The sequence below is a fragment of the Chelonoidis abingdonii genome, chromosome 16, assembly GCF_003597395.2.
Source record: "Chelonoidis abingdonii isolate Lonesome George chromosome 16, CheloAbing_2.0, whole genome shotgun sequence".
NCBI lineage: Eukaryota > Metazoa > Chordata > Testudines > Testudinidae > Chelonoidis > Chelonoidis abingdonii.
The window spans coordinates 2,482,834-2,507,499 of record NC_133784.1 but is presented as its reverse complement, the minus strand read 5'-3'; the positions used below and the strand labels follow the sequence as shown (position 1 = coordinate 2,507,499).

The following is a 24,666-nucleotide window of genomic DNA, read 5'->3' as shown; positions in this document are numbered from 1 at the left end:
GTGTCACAGAGTCCCTGGGCGATGCTCTGGAACTGCTCCCCACAAAGCCAGTCAGGACTTTGGAGAGTCTCCTCTCCCTTGGAGCAGACTTGTTCAGGGCAAGAGGCTCATGTGTCTTCACCTCCTGGGGCTGTCCTTGGAGCATTCAGCATCCTCTGCCCCTCCGTGCGCTTCCCACAGCGAGTCAGCCCCAGCGGGGTCCTGGGGAAGCCACTGGGTCCTGAACCCCCACTTTGCAGTCAGACGTGACTCTCAGCCAGCCAGTAAAACAGAGGTTTATTTGATGACAGGAACATGGTCTAAAACAGAGCTTGTAGGTACAGCGAACGGGACCCCTCAGCCGAGTCCATTCTGGGAGGCAGTGAGCCAGACCCCCACTTCTGCCCTCACTCCTCGTCCCCAGCCAGCTCCAGACTAACAACCCCCTCCAGCCCCTCCTCCTCTGCTCAGCTCCATTCCCGGGCCAGGAGGTCACCTGATCCCTTTGTCTCCAACATCTTCAGTTGGCATCTTTGCAGGGGAGGGCCCAGGCCATCAGTTGCTAGGAGACAGAGTGCCAGGCGTTTAGGTGCACTGGCCCTTTGCTCTGCAGCAATCACACACCCTTATTCCACCACCTAGATATTAAGAACTGCATAGGGGACACTGAGGCGCCAACACAGTATTCAGAGAAAACATTAAGAACATTCCCAGTTCGTCACATAAGGGCTAGCTTATCTCAATCTCTTCTTTTTCCTTCCTGCTTGTTTTCCTTCCAGCCTGCTGTTACACTAAACCAATATATTGATACAGTAAACATCCTAATAACCAAGTCAACACACCGTATTCATAAATTATTACAGTCCAAGTCCATCACAGCTGCAGTTGCTTCTTCCTTTCACCCTGAAAACTTTAAAATACTAAAGCTTAGACTGCAAACGCTGTGGGTGAAATCCTGGCCCCATTGATGTAAATGACTAAAGTCCCTTTTAAGGCCATGTTTCCACCCCTTGTATCTGAGTGGCCATATTGTAATAGATCACGGCGATTATGTAGAACTGCTTACCTTAACAAAATGTTTACAAGAATGTTTTGGTTAAATCATTTCTTACATGTGTCTGTCACAATCAATACTATGTAGTTGATGTTACAGGTGGAGGCATCTGAATGTGTATCGGGGTAATTTTGTGCATTTAATTTAAAGTGCCATGTAGCGGCTGTTCTGTGGCGTGTTTGAAACAGGGCAGCAGTTTCAGGGTAGTATTTGCCGTGCTACTTGCTATCTTTGTTGGCTGTCTCAATAGAAGACAAAAATGATAATGGAGACTGAACTATCTTCGCACCCTAGATGGCAGCTTCAGATCGGGGTTTAATTTATTGATTGGCTCACCAGCTAGCCACAATAGCTAACCACTGCTGAAAAGAACAATGTTATGTTTACAAAAATCAGTATTATCCCAAGGGGAATGTCTGTTTAATAGGTTTGGAAATAAGCGTGCCCTACTCAAAAAATAAATGCTAAGTGAATGAGAAAAGGAGGCCAGTTGATCCTATAGGGATTATTACTCTAAGATCTTACCAGTGAAAGGTTTTAAAAGTACCTTTAATATTCTTCTTTGTGCCCAGTTTCCCCCAGTCTGGGCACTGTGCTGAGATGAAAGCAGGATTATCACTCCTTTCATAATACTGTGCCATTTAATGACTAAATTGCTGTGAATGACTGCGAGAGACACTGAATAAACACTAAATAAAGAATAGGACTTAGACACTTAATAATCAAACAGTGCAGCTGTTGGAAATGCCAAGTTAAAACATTAGTTTCACATTTATAAAGGGAAGGGTTTTTTCTTTTAAGCGGCTGGATTTGCCTTTTGTTCTGTACAACAAACAGCTGTCTGTTGAAAGGTACCATCCCTTAGCTAACAAGGGAAGTCTTTAATCTTTTTGTTTAGCTAAAGCTTTCAGATTTTTCAGGCTGCAGGTGGAGAGCGAGAAGTGGCTGCCAGGCTATCTGGTTAACATGTCCTTTCACAAGAACATGGCCACTCTTTTGGGTGTACCTGTCTTGCCTAGCATAATACGATAGCTGCTACTTGAGACCATGCAGCTTTGTTAGTAGGTTGGTCTCCTTTAGACAAGCAGGGGACTGCAGGACTTTGACTCACATCCCCTCTGGAGTCACTGGTGGGCACATATGTTATTGGGGAGGGAAACTTTTGAGATGAGTCTTTAAACCACAGTCCCACTATTGGCCTTGTCATAGTATACTCCAACAACTATATTGAAAAATAGTAGGTGTGGGCTTTTGAAGTTTGATCAACTATCTCATTTGCCAGTATTGTGTGTTCATTGGTGCCGCAGAGTGTGATGTGGCAGAGCATGCAATATCTATTACTTTTGGCTGCAGTCACTATTATTTGTATTATGGTAACATCTAGAGGTGCCAGTTGAGATCAGATTCTCATTGTGTCAGGCACTGTACAGCCACATAATAAAAGACAGTCCCTGACCCAAAGACTGTACAATAAACAAGAGGTCGGAGGAGAAACAGAGATGAAATGACTCACCAAAATATGTTCCTGGGGGGATTCTGCCCTGATGCAGGGATACGGAAGTCATATGGCCCACATATTTTTGGTGCCCCTCATGGAGAAAAAGGCAAAAAAAAATCTACAGGGGGACACGCACCTCTTCCCCGGCAGCCCAGTCTGTTCCAGTGTCCCTGGAGCAGCCTTATAGATGGGGCTGGGCGTGCGTGCGTGTCATCACACAGCAGGTCAATGGCACAGCTGGAATATTCCACAGGCCTCCTTAATCCAAGTCCAATAGTATATCCACTAGAATAACTAGGGTTCCATTACTGCCTCCAGAGCATGGAAATTCCACCTGCCTGCAGGAAGACAGCCTCTTTTATAGAGGAACTCAGTAATATTCAGTGGAATTCACCCTGCAGGGCAGAATATGCCTCTGTGGGTTGGTGGCCGGAAGAAGTGGGATTTTAAAGCTCCAGGAAGGTGCAGAGAAAATCAGGGATAAATTGAAAAGCAACTGAACCTATGAAAAAATCACCCTGGCAACCTGCTTATTGGGAAGTCATTTTTGAATTGATATTATGTATTTGTTTGATGATAGTATCTCAAGGTTCCAGCCATAATCAGGCCCCAAGGTGCTGAGCTCCATACGAACACTTAGTGGGGAACAGTTCCTGCCTCAAAGAGCTTACCACCTAAACAGAGCACTCTACCAAAGGATGGTAGGGGAAGAGGTGGCAGAGCAAGGGGAAAAGACTTGCTCAAATGTAAAGTAAAATGCAAGTCTTGTGCATCCGAGTTCTGAGCCCTGTCCACGGACCCACACCGTATTCCTTAGCCCCAAACTTCTGGATAACGATGATTCCATGTTCTGAGGTTCCTGAATCTTTAAATACACCCACGACATATTGGGTGAGATGACACCTCCATTTGCATGGAGACCCTTTGCATTCTGAACCGCTGTTTGGTATAGCTGTGCTTTTTACTAGAAATGGACATGAGCTGTGACATTGAAATGTGGAGCTGAACTGTTTCAGCCTTTTGAGTGGAGGTTCAGATCTAGCCCACAAAGTTAAAACCCCAACTAGCCTAATATTGAAGGTGATTTGGATCTGGTGTTCCAGTTTGAACCCATCTATGTTGGCCTTTGCCTATTTAACATTAAGAACATACGTATGGCCATACTGGATCAGACCAAAATTCCATCTAGCTCAGTATCCTGTCTTTCGACAGTGGCCAATGCCACGTGCCCCAGAGGGAATGAACAGAACAGGTAATGATCGAGTGATCCCTCCCCTTTCGCTCATTCCCAGCTTCTGGCAAACAGAGGCAAGGGACACCATCCCTGCCCATCCTGGCTAATAGCCATTGATGGGCCTATCCTCTATGAGTGTATCTAGTTCTTTTTTTAACCCTATTATAGTTTTGGCCTTCACAACATCCTCTGGCAAGGAGTTCCACAGGTTGGCTGTGCTGCATGAAAAAATACTTCCTTTTGTTTGTTTTAAACCTGCTGCCTATTCATAGATTCATAGACTCTAGGACTGGAAGGGACCTTGAGAGGTCATCGAGTCCAGTCCCCTGCCCTCATGGCAGGACCAAATACTGTCTAGACCAGCCCTGATAGACATTTCTCTAACCTACTCTTAAATAGCTCCAGAGATGGAGATTCCACAACCTCCCTAGGCAATTTGTTTTTTTTTTTTTCCAGTATTTTAAAACTACCTGACAGTTAGGAACTTTTTCCTAATGCCACCTAATCTCCCTTGCTGCAGTTTAGCCCATTGCTTCTTGTTCATTCATTAGAGCTAAGGTGAACAAGTTTTCTCCCTCCTCCTATGACACACTTTTAATGCCTGAAAACTGCTATCATGTCCCCTCTCAGTCTTCTCTTTTCCAAACTAAACAAACCAATTCTTTCAGCCTTCCTTCATAGGTCATGTTCTCAAGACCTTTAATCATCTTGTTGCTCTTCTCTGACCCTCTCAATTTCTCCACACTTTCTGAAAGCTTCTTACACTTCGGATCCTTAGAAAATCTCTATTCGTGGCCCAGAACTGACACAATACTCCAGTTGAGGCCTAACCAGCGCAGAATAGAGCGGAAGAATGACTTCTCGTGTCTTGTTTACAACACACCTGTTAATGCATCCCAGAATCACATTTGCTTTTTTTGCAACAGTATCACACTGTTGATTCATATTTAGCTTGTGGTCCACTATGACTCCTAGATCTGTTTCTGCCATACTCCTTCCTAGACAGTCTCTTCCCATTCTGTATGTGTGAAACTGATGGTTCCTTCCTAAGTGGAGCACTTTGCATTTGTCTTTATTGTCTTTATTTAATTGCATTTGTCTTTATTTAATTTCATTTGGTGACCCCTAGTTCTTGTGTTATGAGAAGGAGTAAATAACACTTCCTTATTTACTTTCTCCACACCAGTCATGACTTTATAGACCTCTATTATATTCCCCCTTAATTGTCTTTTTTCCAAATTGAAAAGTTCCAGTCTTATTAATCTCTCTCATATGGCAGCCATTCCATACCCCTAATAATTTTTGTTGCTCTTTTCTGAACCCTTTCCAATTCCAATATATCTTTTATGAGATGGACTGACCACATCTGCGTTCAATATTCAAGATGTGGGTATATCATGGATTTATACAGAGGCAATATGATATTTTCTGTCTTATTCTCTATCCCTCTCTTAATGATCCCCAACATTCTGTTTGCTTTTTTGACTGCCACTGCACATTGAGTGGATGTTTTCAGTGAACTATCCACAATGACTCCAAGATCTCTTTCTTGAGTGGCAACAGCTAATTTAGACCCCATCTGACACATACCAAACTATGTTCTTTTCCTTCAGGAAATGTGTAGTTTTTGTCTTGGTAATTATATGGTCTGTGGTAACCCCTGGTGACAATGACCTCTCAGCGTCAAAAGAGTAGTAAATCTTTAAGGGGGGTGGAGTTGTTCTTAAACACTTTCCTTGGTGTAGTAGGCACAGGGAGACTTAGACTCACATTGGAGATACTCAGTTTCTTGTTCCTACAAGAGGAACAAACATGTTGGCAGTGGCAAAGTAGGAAAACCTGGTCGTCCTCTGTAGTATTTTTACAGTTCCCCTACATCTCTTTCCTGAGGCAGTTTATACATGGGAAAATTGGTTTGAGACCTGTTTTGAGTTTCCCTTGCATGTGAGCTACTGTTCATGTTTAGCAATATGTCTGTCTTGGAGTTTGCCATGAATTCTTGAAGGCAAAGTCTGAAGCTCTAGAATAGGGGTAGCCAACCTGTGGCTCCGGAGCCACATGCAGCTCTTGAGAAGTTAATATGAGGCTCCTTGTATAGGCATCGACTCTGGGGCCGAAGCTACAGGTGCCAACTTTCCACTGTGCCAGGGGGGTGCTCACTGCTCAACACCTGGCTCTGCCACAGGCCCTGCTCCCTCTCCATGCCTTTGTGCGCCCTCCCCTGAGCCTGCCATGCGCTTGGTCCTCCCTCTCCCTCCCAGAGCCTCCTGCATGCCACAAACAGCTGATTGGAAGATGCGGGGAGGGAGGGGGAGGTGCTGATCGGTGGAGCTGCCGGTGGGCGGGAGGTGCTGGGGGTGGGGGTAACCGATGGGGAGCTGCTGACGTATTACTGTGGGTCTTTGGCAATGTACATTTGTAAATTCTGGCTCCTTCTCAGGCTCAGGTTGGTCACCCCTGCCCTAGAACAAGAAATGATCGTAGTTTCTTGCCAGGCTCTTACTAACAATCACGTTGATCCTTTTGGTACCGTGGAGTACATAAACACACTCCCAGGGCAAGACATTCTCTCATACAACCCTATCCCTCATGTTTTTTTACATGTGTTCTCTTTCTTCCCTTCCTGTCTTTGTTGTATATGTCACGGTGCAGCCTGCTAGATTACAAATCACACTTTAGCCTTCTTCAGATGAGAAGATAACACTCATACCTCTCTGTTTCTGCATGGGTCTGTTCCTTCTCACTGTAACTAGTCTGCAAGGAAAATTACCTTCACTTTAAGCCCAAATAAATCTGTTAGTCTTCAAGATGCTACCGGACTCCTCATTGTTTTTGTGGATACAGACTAACATGGCTGCCCCTATGATACTTGGTACCTTCACCTGTGTTACTCAGCTCTTTTCTCTTCCTCTGCAGCTGGACACAGAATTGTTTTCTCCAGTTCCTTCTTGCAGTCATGTCTCTTCAGGTTTTACACCGAGGAGCATTATCTCTAATTGTCTCTTGATTCTAACTCTCTGCAAAGCTCTTCTAGAATGCCTTGTCAGTGGGATGCTATCTGAAATAACTTTTTTTTGTTCTCTACACAGTATCACACAAACAATGTCAGTCAAAACAATTTCAATAGGAAAAATGTTCTTAAAAAAACAAACCAACCCTTAAGCAACCTTTTTGATAAACAACCCCTTTTTTCGTAGCCAAATATTCACAGAGCACGGGTGCTGCTGGGGAAGAATGCTAACAGGCTTTGTGAGAGCATTTTATTAAGCTGAGAACATCAAGAGCTCAGATGTATCTGAATTATAAGTCATGGTAGGCCTGATTGTGCCCCTGAAATCCATGATCGGAGGGTCATCTGTCACAAGTAGAAGGGGAAGTCAACCACTTCTGCAGCAGTGTCCCCCTCTGCCAGTTCATTGGGAGTTGATGAAGGCCCCTCTGCAGTTCTGGGAATCCATGGGGGTAGGGGTGGGGGGGTCAGCTCACTGTCTCCCTACTGGTGTTGCAGAGATCATGGCAGAAACGCGGTACAGCTCTAGCGTGTTTTCACAGTGGGAGAGCCGCTGGCTCCACTGGAGACATGTTGCCAAAGAGAGTGGGCGAGAGGAAGGGCACACACATGTTCTGGGCGTACAAATGGACCAAACCTTGTCCTCACCTGGAATTAATGCAGGTTCCAGGGAATCTGTGGGTTTGTGGCCTGTGACTCCATCCTCCAACACACAAGTGTGGAGAAGTCTGCAAGATGCCCACCTCCCAAAGGTTTCCTCCCACATAGTCTCCTCCCTTGGATGTTCCTACAAAACCAAACAATCGGTTTCTGTGTTAACTTCTGAAATGACTCTGTGTAGCTTGAAAGCTTGTCTCTCTCACAAGTTGGTCCAATAAAAGATATGACCTCATCCCCCATGTCTCTCTAATATCCTGGGACCAACATGGCTATAACAACACTGCATTCAGCAGCCTCTGTCAGGTGTGATGCAACAATTTTGCTCTGTCTTGATTTTTATCCATCACAGTGGGGCAGATACTGTTCTCAGCAACCCTGTTGTAAACCTGCTCAAGTTAATGACATTTTGCTGTATTTGTAGCAATTTAGCAGATACAAATGCCTAGTGTGGTGTCTTACTACAATTGTGATTTTGTTCTTGTGTGATTCACAGGACCTGTTGACTTGTGACATTTGTGGAGGCCCTGGGGGATACAGGCTGTTTTTATAATTATAAGGTGTCATCATAACACCATCTTGTCACTTGGGAGTAAAAAAAACCTTGCTGGTTTACAAGTCACACTGTGCAGTAAGAACCTTGGATTGTCCTTGAGCAAGCTCTCAAATTTACACCTTCTCTCAAATCTACCTTTTGTTGCAAAGTTTGTTTCTGAGCAACTGTTCCCGTCTTCCTTAGATAACATATTACTTGTGGGAGCAGAGCTCAATGAGCCATATTCTCAGATGGTGTGACTCCACTGATGTCAACAGAGCTATGCCTGTTTGGGACAGCTGAGAATCTGGCCTTACAAATTTAATTTAACTCCACATCACACAGTTGAACCATGGGGGGCAAGGATCTAAAATTACTGTATTCTACATCATGTGAGCAATAGCATTTGCAATCAGCATGCAGAATATGATAGTGATTTTTAATCTGGGAATATGGAGAAGTTCAGACTGTGGACAGGTCTCAGTGTTATCAGTGCATTTAACAAAGGGTTTCTATTTAGTGTAGTTGGCCAAATCCTGACATGCTAGTATAGCCCCCTTGATGGTGTGTGCTACATGTATGTCCTCCTCTGTGCCCGATCCGTAGAGGGATGTGTTTGCTGCAGCCTCCAATTACAGAGGCCACCTCCATTAGGTCAAGCTGTAGATACTCATGGTTTTAGCTCTGAAGGTCTGTGGTCTTGGCCAAGACGGTGGCTGTCACACTAACTCAGTTTTGGAATGGAAGTTTTGCCCTGGGAAGAACTGAGGAAGGACCTTATTATCTGGCCCATCACTATCATTATTACTACAAGGCGTGCTTTTTTATTAAGGACCATTTCCTGAGGTCCTTACTTAAGCAAACTTCCATTGAATTGGATTCTTCCCTGAGTAAGGACCCAAAGATTTTGTCCTTAAATAAGGTATGGGAGAAGGGAATCGTCTTCTCTATTTGTATTGATAACCTGTTGCACGTGGATTCTACTACCAAGTCAATTTTCCATATTCCTGCGGTTTGTGATCTTGTGGGTTGCACTGAGTGTCTATTTGAAATGCAAAGGTCACATTATGAGCCTTTCAGGCATTGTTCTAAGATGGCTTCGTTCCTGTTTGCTCTCTGCAGTGCCAAATTGTCACTGTAAATAAACGTTTTTTCTAATATTGTTCCTGCAGAATCGCACAGCTCCCTAGGGCTGCGTAATGCTCCTACAGCAGATGCATTGGACATATGCAGCGTTGTTATTGGAGCCCGTTTAGAAAACTGTGAGCAGTTTTGGTCATTCCATTTCCATGTTTTAAAAGGGCATGATGTCCTGCCGAGAGCTACAGCCGTTCTTATAATCATGGCAATAAGATTAAAGCTTTCGGCTTCGCAATGCAAGTGTAGTAAAATGTTTCCAAATCCTTTTTATGTCCTTATGTTTGACTGTTAAATTTGTTGGCAATTATGGCTGGATCATAACGAATCATGCTGGTCTGTAGGGCCAGAAAAGAATACTTGGTTCACCTAACCTGACCTCCTTTCATTTATCAGGATTATGCACTGCCTCGTTCTCGCTATCTTATCCTCTCTTCTGTTTGAATCACAACAGTGAAAATGACTTCACTCCTGGAAATCTGTTCCACTGCAAAATTCCTCGCATTGTCTAGAATTATTTCTTGACAGCTAACCTAAACACTTCCTTCCCTAGCTTTCTGCCATTGCTCCTTTCCTGCCATCTTCCAAGCTGGTGAATAATTCCCTTTCATCATTATATATTACTCCTGAAGGTATTTATAGCCTGTGATCATGTCAGCCCTCACTCTTTTCTACGGTACACACAGCTCTCCCTATCACTCCTTGTTTGTCTTGTCCTTGACTTTCACAAGACAGATCCTGATGTTCTATTTAGATTCTTATACTCTGCCTTTTACCATGCTGTCTGAAGCCAATGAGACCTTTGAGTGTAATCAACTACTAATGGCTTACTTCAGGGTCACAAAGTGAAGTTAGGTGGGATCACTTCAGCCAGCCAGAAAAGGCAGCTTGAATTGAAGACATTATTTCCTGTCACTCTCTTCTCTTTCACACACATGTATCTTTTGGAAACCAACACACAGAAGTGTTTGAAAATTCCAGACAAAACTAGAAATGGTCAAAACCAGAAGTTTTCATATCTTGCTGTAAATTCTCAAAAATGATCCATTTTTGTGGAAAAAGCAATTGACATTTTCTAGGGTTTTCCACCAAAACCAGGAACTTTGTGTAAAAATGGGGAAATTCTCACTCCTGAGCAAAAAAACCACCATTCGGTATTTCTTTAAGGCAAACATCAGTTCATCTGGTAAACATCTGATATTTGCTGTTTTTAATTTGGAAATTTTACAGCAAATGAAACAGAAATTTGATGTCTCAGAATGGAGTAGCAAAAATGTTCATGTGAACTTTTGTGGGGAAAAATTTCACTTTGATGCAGCTTTGTCAATGCAGCTTTCCCCAAGATGAGTCTAGCTTTTAGGAATCTGTAATTTTACCAATAAAGTTAACTTAATTGACTTTAAATTAGCCAGAAACCAAGTAATCTACTGTATTCTCTCAAAAGAACCAGCAACACATGGCTCATTGCACAAATGGCAAAAAGACTATGCATCTTCTAGAGGAGTCATAGAAGTTAGAGATGGAATTCCTCACCTGGAGTACTGTGTTCAGTTCTAGTCACCCTGGCCCAGACCCTCAAAAATATTTAGGTGCCTAACTCCCATCCAAGGGATCTGGGCCTCTGTTGTTAAGGAGGATATCGCAGAAATAGAACGACAACTAAGGGATGAACAATGAGAAAAAGGCCTGGAAAAACTTCCAACTGAAGGGAGATTGAAATGACTGGGGTTGTTTACTTTAGAAAGGAGGACAATGAGCAGACACAATAAAGGTATATAAAATACTGAATAGTATAGATAGGGTGAACTGATGTACCCAATTTACCTTATCTCATAGAATCATAAAACTGGAAGGGACCTCGGGAGATCATCTGTTCCAGCCCCCTGCACTTAAAGCAGGACTAAGTATTATCTAGACTATCCCTGACAGGTGTTTGTCCAACCTGCTGTTAAAAATCCCCAATGATGGAGATTCCACAACCTCCCTAGGCAATTCATTCCAGTGCTTAACCACTCTGACAGTTAGGAAGTTTTTCCTAATATCCAACCTAAATCTCCCTTGCTGCAATTTAAGCCCTTTGCTTCTTATCCTATCCTCAGAGATTAAGAAGAACAATTTCTCATCCTCCTCCTTGTAACAACCTTTTATGTACTTGAAAACTGTTATTATGTCCCCTCTCAGTCTTCTTTTCTCCAGACTTAACAAACCCAATTTTTTCAATCTTCCCTCATAGGTCATGTTTTCTAGACCTTTAATCATTTTTGTTGCTCTTCTCTGGACTTTCTCCAATTTGTCCACATCCTTCCTGAAATGTGGTGCCCAGAACTGGACACAGTACTCCAGCTGAGGCTAATAAGTGCAGAGTAGAGCAGAAGAATTTCTTCTCGTGTCTTGCTTACAACACTCCTGCTAATACATCCCAGAATTATGTGTGCTTTTTTTTGCAACTGTGTTACACTGTTCGCTCATATTTAGCTTGTGATCCAGTGTGATCCCAGATCCCTTTCGCAGTACTCATTCCTAGGCAATCATTTCCCATTTTGTATGTGTGCAGCTGATTGTTCCTTCCTAGGTGGAGTACTTTGCATTTGTCCTTATTGAATTTCATCCTATTTACTTCAGACTGTTTCTCCAGTTTGTCCGGATCATTTTGAATTTTAATCCTATCCTCCAAAGCACTTGCAACCCCTCCCAGCTTGGTATTGTCCGCAAACTTTATAAGCGTACTTTCTGCCATTATCTAAATTACTGATGAAGATATTGAACAGAACCAGACCCAGAACCGATCCCTGCGGGACCCCACTCATTATGCCCTTTCAGCATGACAATACATAATACAAGAACAAGGGGGATGTTCAATGAGATTGAAAGAAAGCAGATTTAAAACTGATAAAAGGAAATTTTTTTTCACAGAATACACATTTAAGCCTTAGGAACTCATTGCCACAAGATATCTTTGAGGTCAAGAATGTAGTAGAATTTAAAAAAGGATTGGACATTTATATGGATACATATAACCAGAGTTATTTTTTTAAAATCTAAGAGTTTTGGAAGGGGTATAAATCCTCATGCTTCAGGGCCTTTAACTACATATGGGTTTAGGAAGAAACCTCCACAGCTTATTCCATATCTGCCTACTGCAGGGTTTTCTCACCTTCCTCTGAATCACCTGGCACTGTCAGAGCAGCATACTGGACTACGTGCACTCCATCAGTCATATTATAACTGACCAATATTCCTATAGAAAATACAAATCTCTCTCTCTCTCTTGTTGGCTGCTCCACCTGTGCTTTCCCCATACTTTTCCAGCTGCCATTTCCCACACACTCCACACGCAAACTGTTGCTTCTGCAAGCCTCCTGCTCCCAATCCATTGGGTCAAATAATCAAGTATTTTCTAGTGATATTCTTTATCTGATTTCTATGAACAGCCTTGCCCCACCCCCATGCCCACACGCCAGGCTGTGTATGAGGAAAAAAGAGGCAGGTGATTTACTCTCAATATAATGAGTATTTTGTGTTGAAAGTGCTGTGTGTGTTGTAAGTCCCCCAGTCCCTCTCCTGGCTAAAGCAGGATTATTACCTACAGTCGTTTTCTTCTCCTGTATATGTCTGGTCTAGTTTTACAAGTCCTAGATGCAAGACCAATCAGAGGGGGGGCCAAGAGGGCCATTTGGCCTGGGCTTCAAGCTCAAAGGGGGCCTCAGATTTAGACACTTGTTAATTTTTTTGCATTTGATAAGTTTTGCAACTTGTTTTTATGCGCATCCCTATCGGACCAAAATGTGACACACTCTTTCAGCTTAGAGCTGCAAATTTAAGCAAGTAAGAGATGTGATTTGGTAAAAGACATAATTTTTTTTGTTAGCTGATATAGATTTTGTCATATTCAAGAGTTACAAATGTTCATAAATATTAATAAAAATATATCAGTTCTGATGGCACAAGATTAGACAATGTGTCATCATTTTTTATTTTTGTTATGGCTCGGGGCCTCAAAAGCTGGAAGTGGCCTGGGCCTCTCTGGACCTCTGAGAGGGCCTGCCTAGATGTTGGCATTTCTGCCACATCTATAGGTAGTAGTGAGATAATGATGAAAGGGTGAATTAAGAGCAATTTGGATCTGCATCTAGACTAGCAAAGGGACTGAGTCACAGTTCTGATTAGAATCGAAACGTTTCAAAGTTTTGGGATTTGGTTCAGACTCAGTACAATAACAGATGTAAGAAACCAAGTCTGGACACAGATTTGAGCTACCAAAACATCTGGAAAGAGTGGGGTCCAGTTCTGATGATCTGTTACTATCTAGATTAGAGATGATGCAGAAGTATGGTTTTGCCAACAGTAATTTTTATGACTCTGTGGTACTCCTAAAAGGCACCATTGTGGCCAATTAAACTACCCAAGGAGTTTCATTTCATATTTGATGCTTACTTCCATGTAGCCCATACAGTCTGAAGGTTACAGAATTTATTATTGGTATTTAGTTGTGTGTAATTTATGAAACAAACTGACACAGCAGGGTGGCATTGTTAACACACGAGTTAACGTTGCTTTGGTTGTGTTTCTCATGTACCGTCAAATAATCAATTTATTTCTGTTGACATTCTGTATCTTATTTCTATGGACCCTTCAATCAGTGTACGTACACAGTATCGTGCATGTGGAGAAGAAAGCTGATGACTTGTTCTTGATATAATGATTGTTTTGTGTTCAAACTGCTGCATGCTTTGTATGTTATGAAGAAACAAAGATGAATCCATTCATGAACCAATAAAGCTACTGCAGTGACCAGGCCAATTAATTTATAAACTGTCTGTTTGGATCCTTGGCTAGATATGCACATAATCCCTGTCCTGCTTCATGCACCTCTTAGCTTCTGTGCTCCACCATAACCATTAGCTCCTCATTCCTGAACGACAGTGTAAAAATGGGATCTCACCTAAGGTTGCAGCTGGTGAAGCATTGGGGAGGAAGAGGAGGGAGGAAGGATGTTGGTTGGTGCAGGAGACCAGCTGGGTTGGCAGTAGGAGGTTGCTGGAACATGGCATTGCAGCGTGTGAGTAGGGAGAGAGACAGCAAGCAAGGTGCAGGAGGAGGCTGGATACAACAGCATCTTGGGAGCAAACGGAAGGGAGGGACTGGTGGGGCTGCAGTTGGAAGGTCGGGGTGGCGGGACAGGTCAGGTTTAGGTGCATCTTGATGGTGTCTGGGCAGGGAAGCAGTCAGGAAGTGGGGACTACCAGCCATCTGTGCATGGATTCACCTGAATGGCTTGCAGTTGCACGTGCACATTTGCAGGTACATTTTTGGAATTGAGTTTTGACCTCTGTTTCTGAAAATGTGTCCCTGAAACTTTCCATGCACTCCGATGCTGAGCTGCCTTCCCTGTGTCATGCTCTGCATCATCAGACTGTCTAGAGGGCAGCCGTCTATATGGTTATAGACTTTTATTATGCTCAAGACACTGTAGAAAGACTTTTTAGTGATTTACAGTGTAGGCATTTAGATTAGCTCTTATCTCACACTGCAGTTCCCTGTAACGTAGCCTTGTGATTTGTCTCTGAGAGATTCCCATTATTACTCCGATCAGATTTAAAATGTCACTTTTTTAAAATACTTTCTCAGACTCTCTAGGTGGACCCTTTCCGGCGTCTTCTTACCGATGCCACCACAAGCAGAAGCATTGTCTGCCCATCACGCAGTGTGGAGCATTGTCGATCAGCCCGCTGCTTTTCCATCCCCATGCCAAAGGGTCTCAGATCATCATGGACACGGCACAGAAGGCAGTGAAGCGGCAGGCCAGCTTCTGCAACGCCATTACCTTCAGCAACAGGCCTATCGTGATCTATGAGCAGGTCAGGTTAAAGGTGAGTAAATGCCTCCTCCCTCTGTGCCGTTGTAATGGCCTCAAGTGCTAGCAGGAAAGACTAGGTGTAAAATATTAGTGAGTTAGAGCAAAACCTGTATATAAAATAGTTCCCAGAGAAGCGTAGATGGGAGTCTTGGGTGAGGGAAGTATGGCTCATGGTAGTGGGTGTATATCAACACTGAGATACTTTGCCCATTGGGGCATCTTAGTTCTAGTACCAGACCTCTTCACACAATGCACAGTAAACCTGTGGAACTCTTTGCCACAGGATGTTGTGAAGATTATAACAGGGTTCAAAAAAGAACTAGATAAGTTCATGAAGGATAGGTCCATCAATAGCTATTAGCCAGGCTGGGCAGGGATGGTGTCCCTAGCCTCTGTTTGCCAGAAGCTGGGAATGGACGACAGAGGATGGATCACTCGATGATTCCCTGTTTTGTTCATTCCTTCTGGGGCACCTGGCATTGGCACCTGTTGGAAGACAAGATACTGGGCTAGATGGATCTTTGGTCTGACCCACTATGACCGTTCTTTTGTTCCTGTGTTTTCCATCCCTTTCCTGGAACGCAGAGTCGTAGGCTTTTGGTCTGACAGACCTGGTGCCTGTGCCATCCTGGTGCTTTATTGGTATTATTATTAATTATTTGTATTATCATTGTGTCTAGGAACCCTAGTCACAGACCAGGCCCCTACTTTGCTAGGTGCTGTACAGATACAGAACAACAAGACAGTCCCTGTCCCAAAGAACTTACAGTGTGACCAGAGAAAGATATAGCTAGACGGAGCAATACAAGGAAATAATGAGATAATACCAGTCAGCAGGACAGGCAGTGCTGTCAGCGCACAAGCAGCCTAGCCCTAGTCTAGGTTTATTTTTTTGTAGGCATCACAGCAAAGGAGAGTTTTAAGGAGGGATTTCACAGAGGGGAATATGGTAGCTTTGCCGATGTTTTCAGGGAGCTCCTCCCAACCCTGAGGAGCAGCATGTGAGAAAGCACAAAGATGCTTGCTTGAAAATGTAACTAGTAGGCAATGGAGACTGGCACCATGGGCTGGTCAGAGGCAGGAGTGGACATCTCAATGGCTCATGAGAGTTAAGTAAGATGGGGATAGGTCATGAAGGGCGTGGAAAATGAAGACAAGCAGCTTGTGTTTGATGTGATACAGAAAGGGGAGCCAGGACAGGGATGCAAAGAGAAGGGTCACATGGTCAGAGTGATGGGCCAGGAGAATGATCTTTGCAGCAATGGGGACATGAGCAGGACAAGATTGCATCTGTCAAGATCAGAGAAGATGAGGTTCCAGAAATCATACTTCCTCACTGGGATCAGACTGATTCACTTCCTTTGTAGCACGTGCACTGAAAGGTGACACAGATTGCTGCTAAGGGCTTCTCCTAGGGGGCACCACTTCTCCTGGCCAGACATCCCTTGCACCAAAGCCTTCAGACAAACCACATGCAGCCTGACTTGTAGATCACATGCTCTGCCTTGTACTGAGAACTGAAGGGGTTTAGCTATGGCTCTTTAGGGGCTGAACCACCATTAGGGCACATCCAAAGGCTCGGAGGTTCTTCCTTTCAGTTCAGATAGACCTTAAAAGTCTGAGTCTATCTCCAGGGCCGGTGCAACCATTTAGGCCAACTAGGCGGTTGCCTAGGGTGCCAAGATTTGGGGGCGCCAAAAAGTGGCGCCCCCCAAAAATTTTTTAAATGGTTGCAGCGGCTGCTGCTGGAGGGGCTGAGCTGCCGGCAGCAGCAGCTGCCTGCTGCCGGCAGCCCAAGGTGTCCCCTCCCCGGGTCAGGGCGCTGCCAGGTCAGCCGCGTCCTCTGAGGTCAGGTGGCGCACCGCCCGCCGCAGGCCCATGCGCCCCCCCTCCGCGGCTCAGGGAGCCGCCGCCGCAGCCCTGGGCAGCCAGGGCGGCCCCCACGGGGTTCAGAGCCGCCCCCGCGACCTGGCGCCCAGGGCGCCCCCACCCCCGCAGGAAGCCGTGACCCGGCCAGCCAGGGCGCCCCTGCCCCCCGGGTCAGAGAGCCGCCACCGCAGCCGCTCCCAGGGCGCCCCCCACGGGGTCTCAGGGAGCCGCCGCCGCAGCCTACCTGGCAACCCAGGGTTGCCACCCCGCCCCGGGGTCAGGGAGCCACCTACCGCGACCCGGCAGCCCAGGGCGTCCCCCTCCCCCAGGGTCAGGGAGCCGGCCGCCGCCAGCCTGTGCAGCCCAGGGCGCCCCTCCCCCCGGGGTCAGGAGCCGCCGCCGCAAGCCGGGCCCGGGCAGCCCAGGGCGCCCCCCCCGGGGTCAGGGAGCCGCGGCTCCGGTGGACCTGCGGCAACTCCGCCGGAGCCATGAGACCCGCGCGCGGGGCGGTGAAATGTCCCGGTGCCTAGGGCGCCAGAAACCCTAGCGCCGGTCCTGTCTATCTCTGAAATATGCAAAGCTTTTGGGTCTGCAAATGTGGAGCCTGATCTTGGAGCTGAGTGCTTCCTGAGAGGTGCCAAGCTTCCTCGGCTGGTCCGAAGGTAGTGGGTTATCTCAATTGATTGTTCACAGTCACTCCTATTGAATTCAGTAGGTAATGAGAGCACTCAACACCTCTCTGGCTCGGGCCCTTGGGTGGAAAAATCCCTCACACAGGCTTCTATTCATTTTCTGTTTTGTTCTTCCTGCTTCCATGCAGGCTGGAAATGCAGCAGGCCTGATCTAGTTACATGGCATCTTTGGCCAGAAGCTGGGAAATGCAGAGACAAGTGACCCTGACAAATTATGAGATGGTTGGGATGGGAGGTGAGAGTTAACTATTTTGTTTTTGAAAAACCTCACCAAAGGTTTGCATTTTAGGCCAAGATTATGGGTCATTTCTATGTTCTGAAACAGTTCTCCTGTCCCTACTGAGGAAGCTCAATGTTTGTATTTGACCATGTATATTAGGATTTTATCTTCTATAACACACATGAAGCATTGGCAGGCAGGACTTTCATCTGTGCACTAGGGATTTACGAGCAGAGCTTCCACTGAGACTAATGGGAATTTTACACATGAATAATCAACAAGCATAAGCAGAAAAAGTGCCTTGGGGATTGACATAAATCTGAAGAATGCCTTTGCCTTTCTGTGTCTATTTTCTGCTGAGTCCGTTTCCAGCAGTCTTTTTTTCCCTTTCTTTCCCCAAACTGTCATCTCTAAGCTTTTGTGTTTTCTATGTCAGTTTCTCACCAGCTTCTTTTCTATGCATCCAATCCCGCAGCTCATGTTCAGGCAAAACTCCTACTACAGGACTGAATGAGGGACTGTGGGATTTGATCCTGTTTGCCAGATGTCATTTCAGAATCAATCCTATACCCTTCTCTGCTCCTCTAAGTCTTCTAAGGAGCCCACTAGTCAATGAATCCAGAGTTGTTCAGCAGGCCAGAGTGCCGGCAAGTGGACATGTCCAGTGTGATGTGGATCTGTGTTCTGATGGAACTTCTTGGAGGTGGAATCCCAGGCAATGGGTGTGGCTGGGGCCAGAGTCAGTGGATCTGTGGAGGTGGGATGTAGGAAACAGCAGCCCCAGACTGCAGGAGCAGTCACGGAACAACTTAGCTACTGCTTTACAGTCTAGGCATGGCAGATGCCTGTTCCCTCCCCATCCCATGCCCTGTGGACCTTCCCAGCCGGTCAAATTGAAGTGTTTGCTGAGTAGAGGATTTGGCTCATCATTAATCATTGCGGTTTTTTTAAAGCAAAAATTAGTGTGTTTGGGTGTCCAGCTATGCAAATGTTTGGCAGGGTTTACACTAGATTTTAATCCTGATACTACCTGTAGTCCGCCTGTGTTGGCAACTATTTATTTGTAGGGGCTGATGAATACAAGGGGACATACTCCCCGTATCACCATATGAATATTTACTTGTGGAGCATGTGATTAGTATAAAATATTGGCAAGAGACTGCAGAGCAAGTTGTACAATGAGGCCATATTTATCTAGGTCCCAGGAGGATTTAGGATTTGCAGTGAAATTGCTATAATAAATAATCCCAGTTTTTCAGTGATTAATGGACTTCTGTCATTTCCATTTTATATATTTAATGTCATTAAATATGCTTTATTGCATTTTGCTGCATCCAAATCAGCTACCATAGGGCTGTGATGTCATCCCATCTGAGAAGCAAAGCAGGTGCCAGATCATTTTTTACATAGCTGGGAGACCTCTTAGGAAAGCCTTAAAGTGCTGTCGGAAGTAGTGATGGTTTTCAGTAGGCAGCACTCGGCACCCTGAGTCAAGAAAGAACCAATGCCCTGGCACAGTGCTACGGGCTGCTGGAGGTGCCATCTTTCATATGAGATGTAAAATCCTCTCACCAGAAAAGATTTTTTTGGTACTTCTGCCAAGAGTAGGTTTGCTAGGCAGAATGTAATTACCCCAGAAATGGAATTTAGTTTGCGCACCACGGCTAATTATATTCCCCCTTTAGTTTTAACTTGATACAGTCTGTTTTACGTTATGTCTTAACCTTTTCTGCAGTGTTGCTGTGTGCTGTTATGCAGATGCCATGTCCTACCCCAGAGGTGGCAACATTTTTAGTGGTGGATTAAATTATTCTAGAACATACAGGACCCAATCCAGTGGGAGTTGAGAGCGCTCAGAACCATGCTGGAGACATTCAGCATGGCATGGCAAGGAGCTTGTAGCCTGTAAAATGCTGTTGGAATACAAGATGTTCTTATTGGTGTTATCTTTGCAGATAACAAAGAAGCAGTGTTGCTGGAGTGGGGCTCTCCGACTCGGATTTACTTCCAAGGATCCCTCCCGGATTAATCCTGACACATTGCCAAAGTACGCTTGCCCAGACTTGGTTTCCCAGAGTGGATTCTGGGCCAAGGCCCTGCCAGAAGAGTTTGCAAATGAAGGAAACATCATAGCATTCTGGGTGGACAAAAAGGGCCGGGTGTTTTATCGGGTCAATGACTCTGCTGCGATGTTGTTCTTCAGTGGGGTGAGGATCACTGAACCCCTGTGGGCTTTGATTGACGTGTACGGACTCACCCGTGGGGTGCAGCTATTAGGTAGGTGCCTTTCTGAAAGTGCTATTTCTTGACTTGAGTGCTTAGAATCTATGTACCTATGTTCTACAGCTAAAAAATGAGGCTGGACAAATCCCAATGATAAATTAGCCAGGTACTGTCTGTCCAGTAGATTAAAAAAAAGTCCCACTCACTGTACCAAGTCTGCTGCTGAGAAAGTAAAAAGTTGTTAAATTCCATCAGGGTACATCTTACAATCTGAACCCATAATAATTAGTGTGTTTAAAGCTAAGCAAACATTTATTATAGGAGTGGGAGGGTGGGAAACAATAAATCACTAGCAACTGTCAGTAAATAAAGGAATTTCTGCCAAGAGAACTTGCACGAATGAAACTACATCGGTGCACGTGCTGCAGTGTGGAATGTACCTTATAAAACATCCTCTATCTTATTTGCTTTCCCAGCTGTGGGATGGGAAAATGCATTTTACTGCTACTGTGTAATTCCTTCTCTGATGACATTACCATGATTCTCTGGGTGGGTAAGTGGGAGACTTACAGCTTATGCTCCAGCCACATATTCTGGGATAAGCAGCTGTTATGTAGTGGAAAACATCATTTTCAAAATATTAGCTCAAAGGAACTGGATCCATCCTCTGGACCCAAAAGATTGGAAACATGGTTGGGGGTGTGGTATGAGAGGTGCCGAGCAACCTCATCTCTGAATGAATCTGGTGGGAATTGTGGAAAATTGGCCCCCTCACAGGAGGTGATCAGGCTCCAAGTCTGCAGATCCAAGAGCTCTGGACATCCCAGCTTTGAGGGTCTTTTCTGAACAGAATGGAAGTACCTCCAAGGGTCTTGTTTCCAGAGGGAGCTAGATTAGTGAGGAACCAAAGACTCAGCAATGAAGGCCAAAGGGCATAGCAGAGAAACAGACACTAGCGCCTCAGCATATAACGCTGGCCGCTTAGGCTTTGTTTTCATTAGGAAAAGCGTTGTGTTCTTTATCTGTGTTAACTAACCTGTGGTAACTAACATGAGGTAAAATTCGAACGAAGACAGAGTGTTTGTAGTTTTAACACAAGTTAGCAGGTTGAGAAGCCTATGAAGAAGCCTAGGGTTTGCCCTGCTAACTTGTGGAAAACTACAAACTGCCTCCACTGGGATTTTACCTTGTGTTAGTTCCCTGTGTTCGCTAGTATGTGGTAAGAACATGCCCTTGCTGCTAGTGAAGACACCCTCACAGTGTTTAGTCAGCCCTGTTTCTGACAGCTCTGCCTGCTTCCTGCATTACTTGTTGTTACTAAACAGGGTGGCAATACTGGCTGTAGTGATGTACTACAGTATGGAAGGAAGCTAACACAGAATTCAAGATGCAAAGGGCTTGTTTACACAGTGGGGTAATGCGCTTTATGGGGATTGCTAAAGTGCACTAATGTGTTACACCTTGATTGGTCTGTGTAGTAGACCCTGTTGGTGTGCACTAGAAGTTCTCAAGTGGACTTGAATGTAGTGCTGTTTCAAACAGCACCAACAGTGTCTACACCCACATTATCCCGCCATGTAGACAAACCTAAAGAAACTCATAGCTCTAGGATCAAACTATGTGCACCATCTCCTTACAAATAAAGAAACCCCAAACCCTTAGACTGCACAAGCTGGATGCACTAAGGCATCTCTAGGCAGCACTTCACTTTGCCTCAAGAGTAGAAGGATTTATCGTTTGTGAATCTGCTTGTGCACCTGTGTCATATGAACTGAAGTTGGGCCAAGAAAGCGGTGATTGGCTCTGGAGATGTATAAAGTTGTCAGCTTTAGTCTTGGGGCCGAGGGTTCAGATACGAGGTAGTTTAGAAGTGGAACCAAAATCTCACAAGCTGCTCACTTGAGATTTTGTCCCCCAAGATGCCATCCCGGAGTGGATGCTTGCTAAGGTCAGCCACATCCCTCACTCCAAGCTAGACATCTGTTTTCAAACTACCCAGAATGATGATCTCGCATTCTGTGTTTCCCCTGTATTCTGCCTTACCCTTTTCACTGTCTCTTTTTGCCTTTGAATGCCCTCAGTACTGAGAGCTAAGTGGCAGGAACATTCAACTGAAGATGGGCCTTGCCTTTGCCAACCAGTGATCCATCCCCGGTGGTGCCAGCTTTGCTGTGCATGTGGCTCCAAGATTCTAATTCAGGCTTTTGCTGACACAAACCCTTCGAATAAAACAGGCTGCTTCCGAGTTTATATAGTTGGCTCAGTGCTCAAATGTATTTATAGCACTTTGCAGCAGACTTCAGCGGGCTTTAATCCCAACAACTGTGCTGAATCATCTGAGTCTTGATTCCCCACTGTGCAGCACTAGAAAGCATGCAGCACCTAAAGTCTTACAACTACTGTCTCTGTATACCCACTGCAGATCTTAGATGCTTATTTTAATACAGGCATCTAAACACATACTACAGACCAAACTTCTCCAAAGTTCAAGGGAGCTGAGATATGGAGCTTTTGATTTTGAGACTCAGGTCTATCTTTAATTTGACCTAGCCATAAATAGAAGGGCAAATCCAGCTGCCAGTGTCTCACAGAGGTCCCACTAGAGTTAGTGGAAGCCAAGTATGTATGTACATTGAAGGGAAGAAATTGGTCTGTAAGATACTTGTAGACTTTAAGGTCAGAAGGGACCATCATGATCATCTAGTCTGACCTCCTGCACATTGCAGGCTACAGAGTCTCACCTACCCACTCCTGTAACAGACCCTAACCTCTGGCTGAATTGCTGAAGTCTTCAAACCATGGTTTAAAGACTTCAAGTTACAGAGAGTTCACCATTTACACTAGTTTAAACCTGCAAGTGACCCATGCCTCATGCTTCAGAGGAAGGTGAAAACCCCTCTGGGTATCTGCCAATCTGACCTGGAGGAAATTCCTTCCTGATCCCAAATCAATTACTTTTTTCCAAAAAGAATATTTTCTGTGGAATGCCTTTGTCAGTGTGCCTCAGGGCAGGTAGAAGACCTACCCCATTATTTGTTATGTTGGAATTTATATTGCCAGTTAAGGTCAATATGGTTCTGCATATTTTCGTCCGAGATGCCTTTTTCTACGACCTCTCAAAAAACAGAATATTTGTTAGGAACTGACAACGTATCTGTGAGCTGAGCAGTTGCCCTATTTGCGTGGCCAGCCAGTAATATAAGGAAAAGCCAGTGGTGCAGTGGTTATATATGATTAATAGTTTATATTCTTTTTAATCCTTCTTTATATGTATTTTAACATTTTATAATTTTGGATTTCATTTTCTGTTTTTATTGTAATACATTTTGGTTTTGCACATGGGCGTAAAGCTAAGTTGCTACTAAATAACAGCTGACTGTTCTAGAACTGCAATAGAATTACAGATGATGCAGGTAAATGACCAGAAGCATAGCCCTGGGAGTGCAATAACTGCTGTTCTGTCGCAATGTGGCCTGAGAAAGAGGATTCCATTCCACCCGAGGCATGGCAGAATTCCCTGTACAGGGGAAAGGATTTGGCCAACAGTGTTTCCAGCCCAGCCAAACAAGGATGTACTTGAGAGCACCTTTCCCAGGGATAACCTAACTTTGCCAAGACTAGCTTTTAACATCTGAGCAGCACTGGTCTTGTTTTCACACTGTGCCACCACCACCATATCTGAATGACTGACTGACCTTCTTATTTATCTTCAATTTGCCAGATAAATATTGCTCCCCCCCCCGATGGAATTTAACCCGCAAAATTGCACTTGCTCAATGCTCTGGTTAGGAACAAATCAGTCCTGGATCAGTGCAAGGTCCCAGCTTTGCAGTAGAAAACACAACATTTGCTTCCACTCCCAGAGAGTTACAATGTAATGTTGTTTCAGAGTAGCAGCCCTGTTAGTCTGTATCGGCAAAAAGAACAGGAGTACTTGTGGCACCTTAGAGACTAACAAATTTATTTCAGCATGAGCTTTCATGAGCTACAGCTCACTTCTTCAGATGCATAGAATGGAACACACAGATGGGAGATATTTATACATACAGAGAACATGAAAAGGTGGAAGTATGCATACCAACAGGAAGAGTCTAATCAATTGAGATGACCTATCATCAGCAGGAGAAAAAAAACTTTTGAAGTGATAATTAAGATGACCCATAGTAATGTTGTGTAACGTTGTTGTTGTTTATTTATATTACAGTAGTGGCCAACCAAAATTGGGTCCCCAGCATGTTAGGCCGTGTACACACATGCAGTGAGACAGTCCCTGCTCGAAAGGGTCACACATCTAAATAGACAAGACAGCTGAGATGTGGCAGGTTAACGGAAGCACAGAGAGGTGAAATGACTTCCTGGAGCTCACACAACAGGTTTGTAGAGCAGGCATTACAAACGACTGTGTCCCTCTAGGGCTGCCAGCCTCCCATCACTCCCTCTACCAGAATATCCTCTCCCAGCACATCACACCACCACAAACATCTACCACTAACCCTGCTAGGAGATGGTAGTTTGGTAAAGGTGTGTGGTACAGAGAGTACTGAGGCAGACAGCGTTAAGGCTGCAGTATATGGTAGCTAGGGTCATGGTAAAGTGTGTGTCTGTGGATAAAAGAGAAAAGGTCGCTTAACTTTTCGTTTCCTTGGTCTTGTGCGTTTGAGTCAGGTATGTTATGTCTGTAGCAATCCTAAGTGCTTCAAA

At 44.7% G+C, this 24,666-nt stretch overlaps 1 protein-coding gene across 2 annotated transcripts in view; it reads left to right on the top strand.

Moving 5' to 3' along the window:
• The window catches only part of NEURL1 (neuralized E3 ubiquitin protein ligase 1), a 276,518-nt gene that overhangs the window by 171,291 nt on the left and 80,561 nt on the right, over window positions 1-24,666 (top strand). For both annotated transcript variants that reach the window (XM_032786088.1, XM_032786089.2), the window contains exons 2-3: window positions 14,733-14,974; window positions 19,698-20,019. In XM_032786088.1, the coding sequence (XP_032641979.1) occupies window positions 14,733-14,974; window positions 19,698-20,019 (564 nt within the window). The remainder of the gene's footprint in view (window positions 1-14,732; window positions 14,975-19,697; window positions 20,020-24,666) is intronic.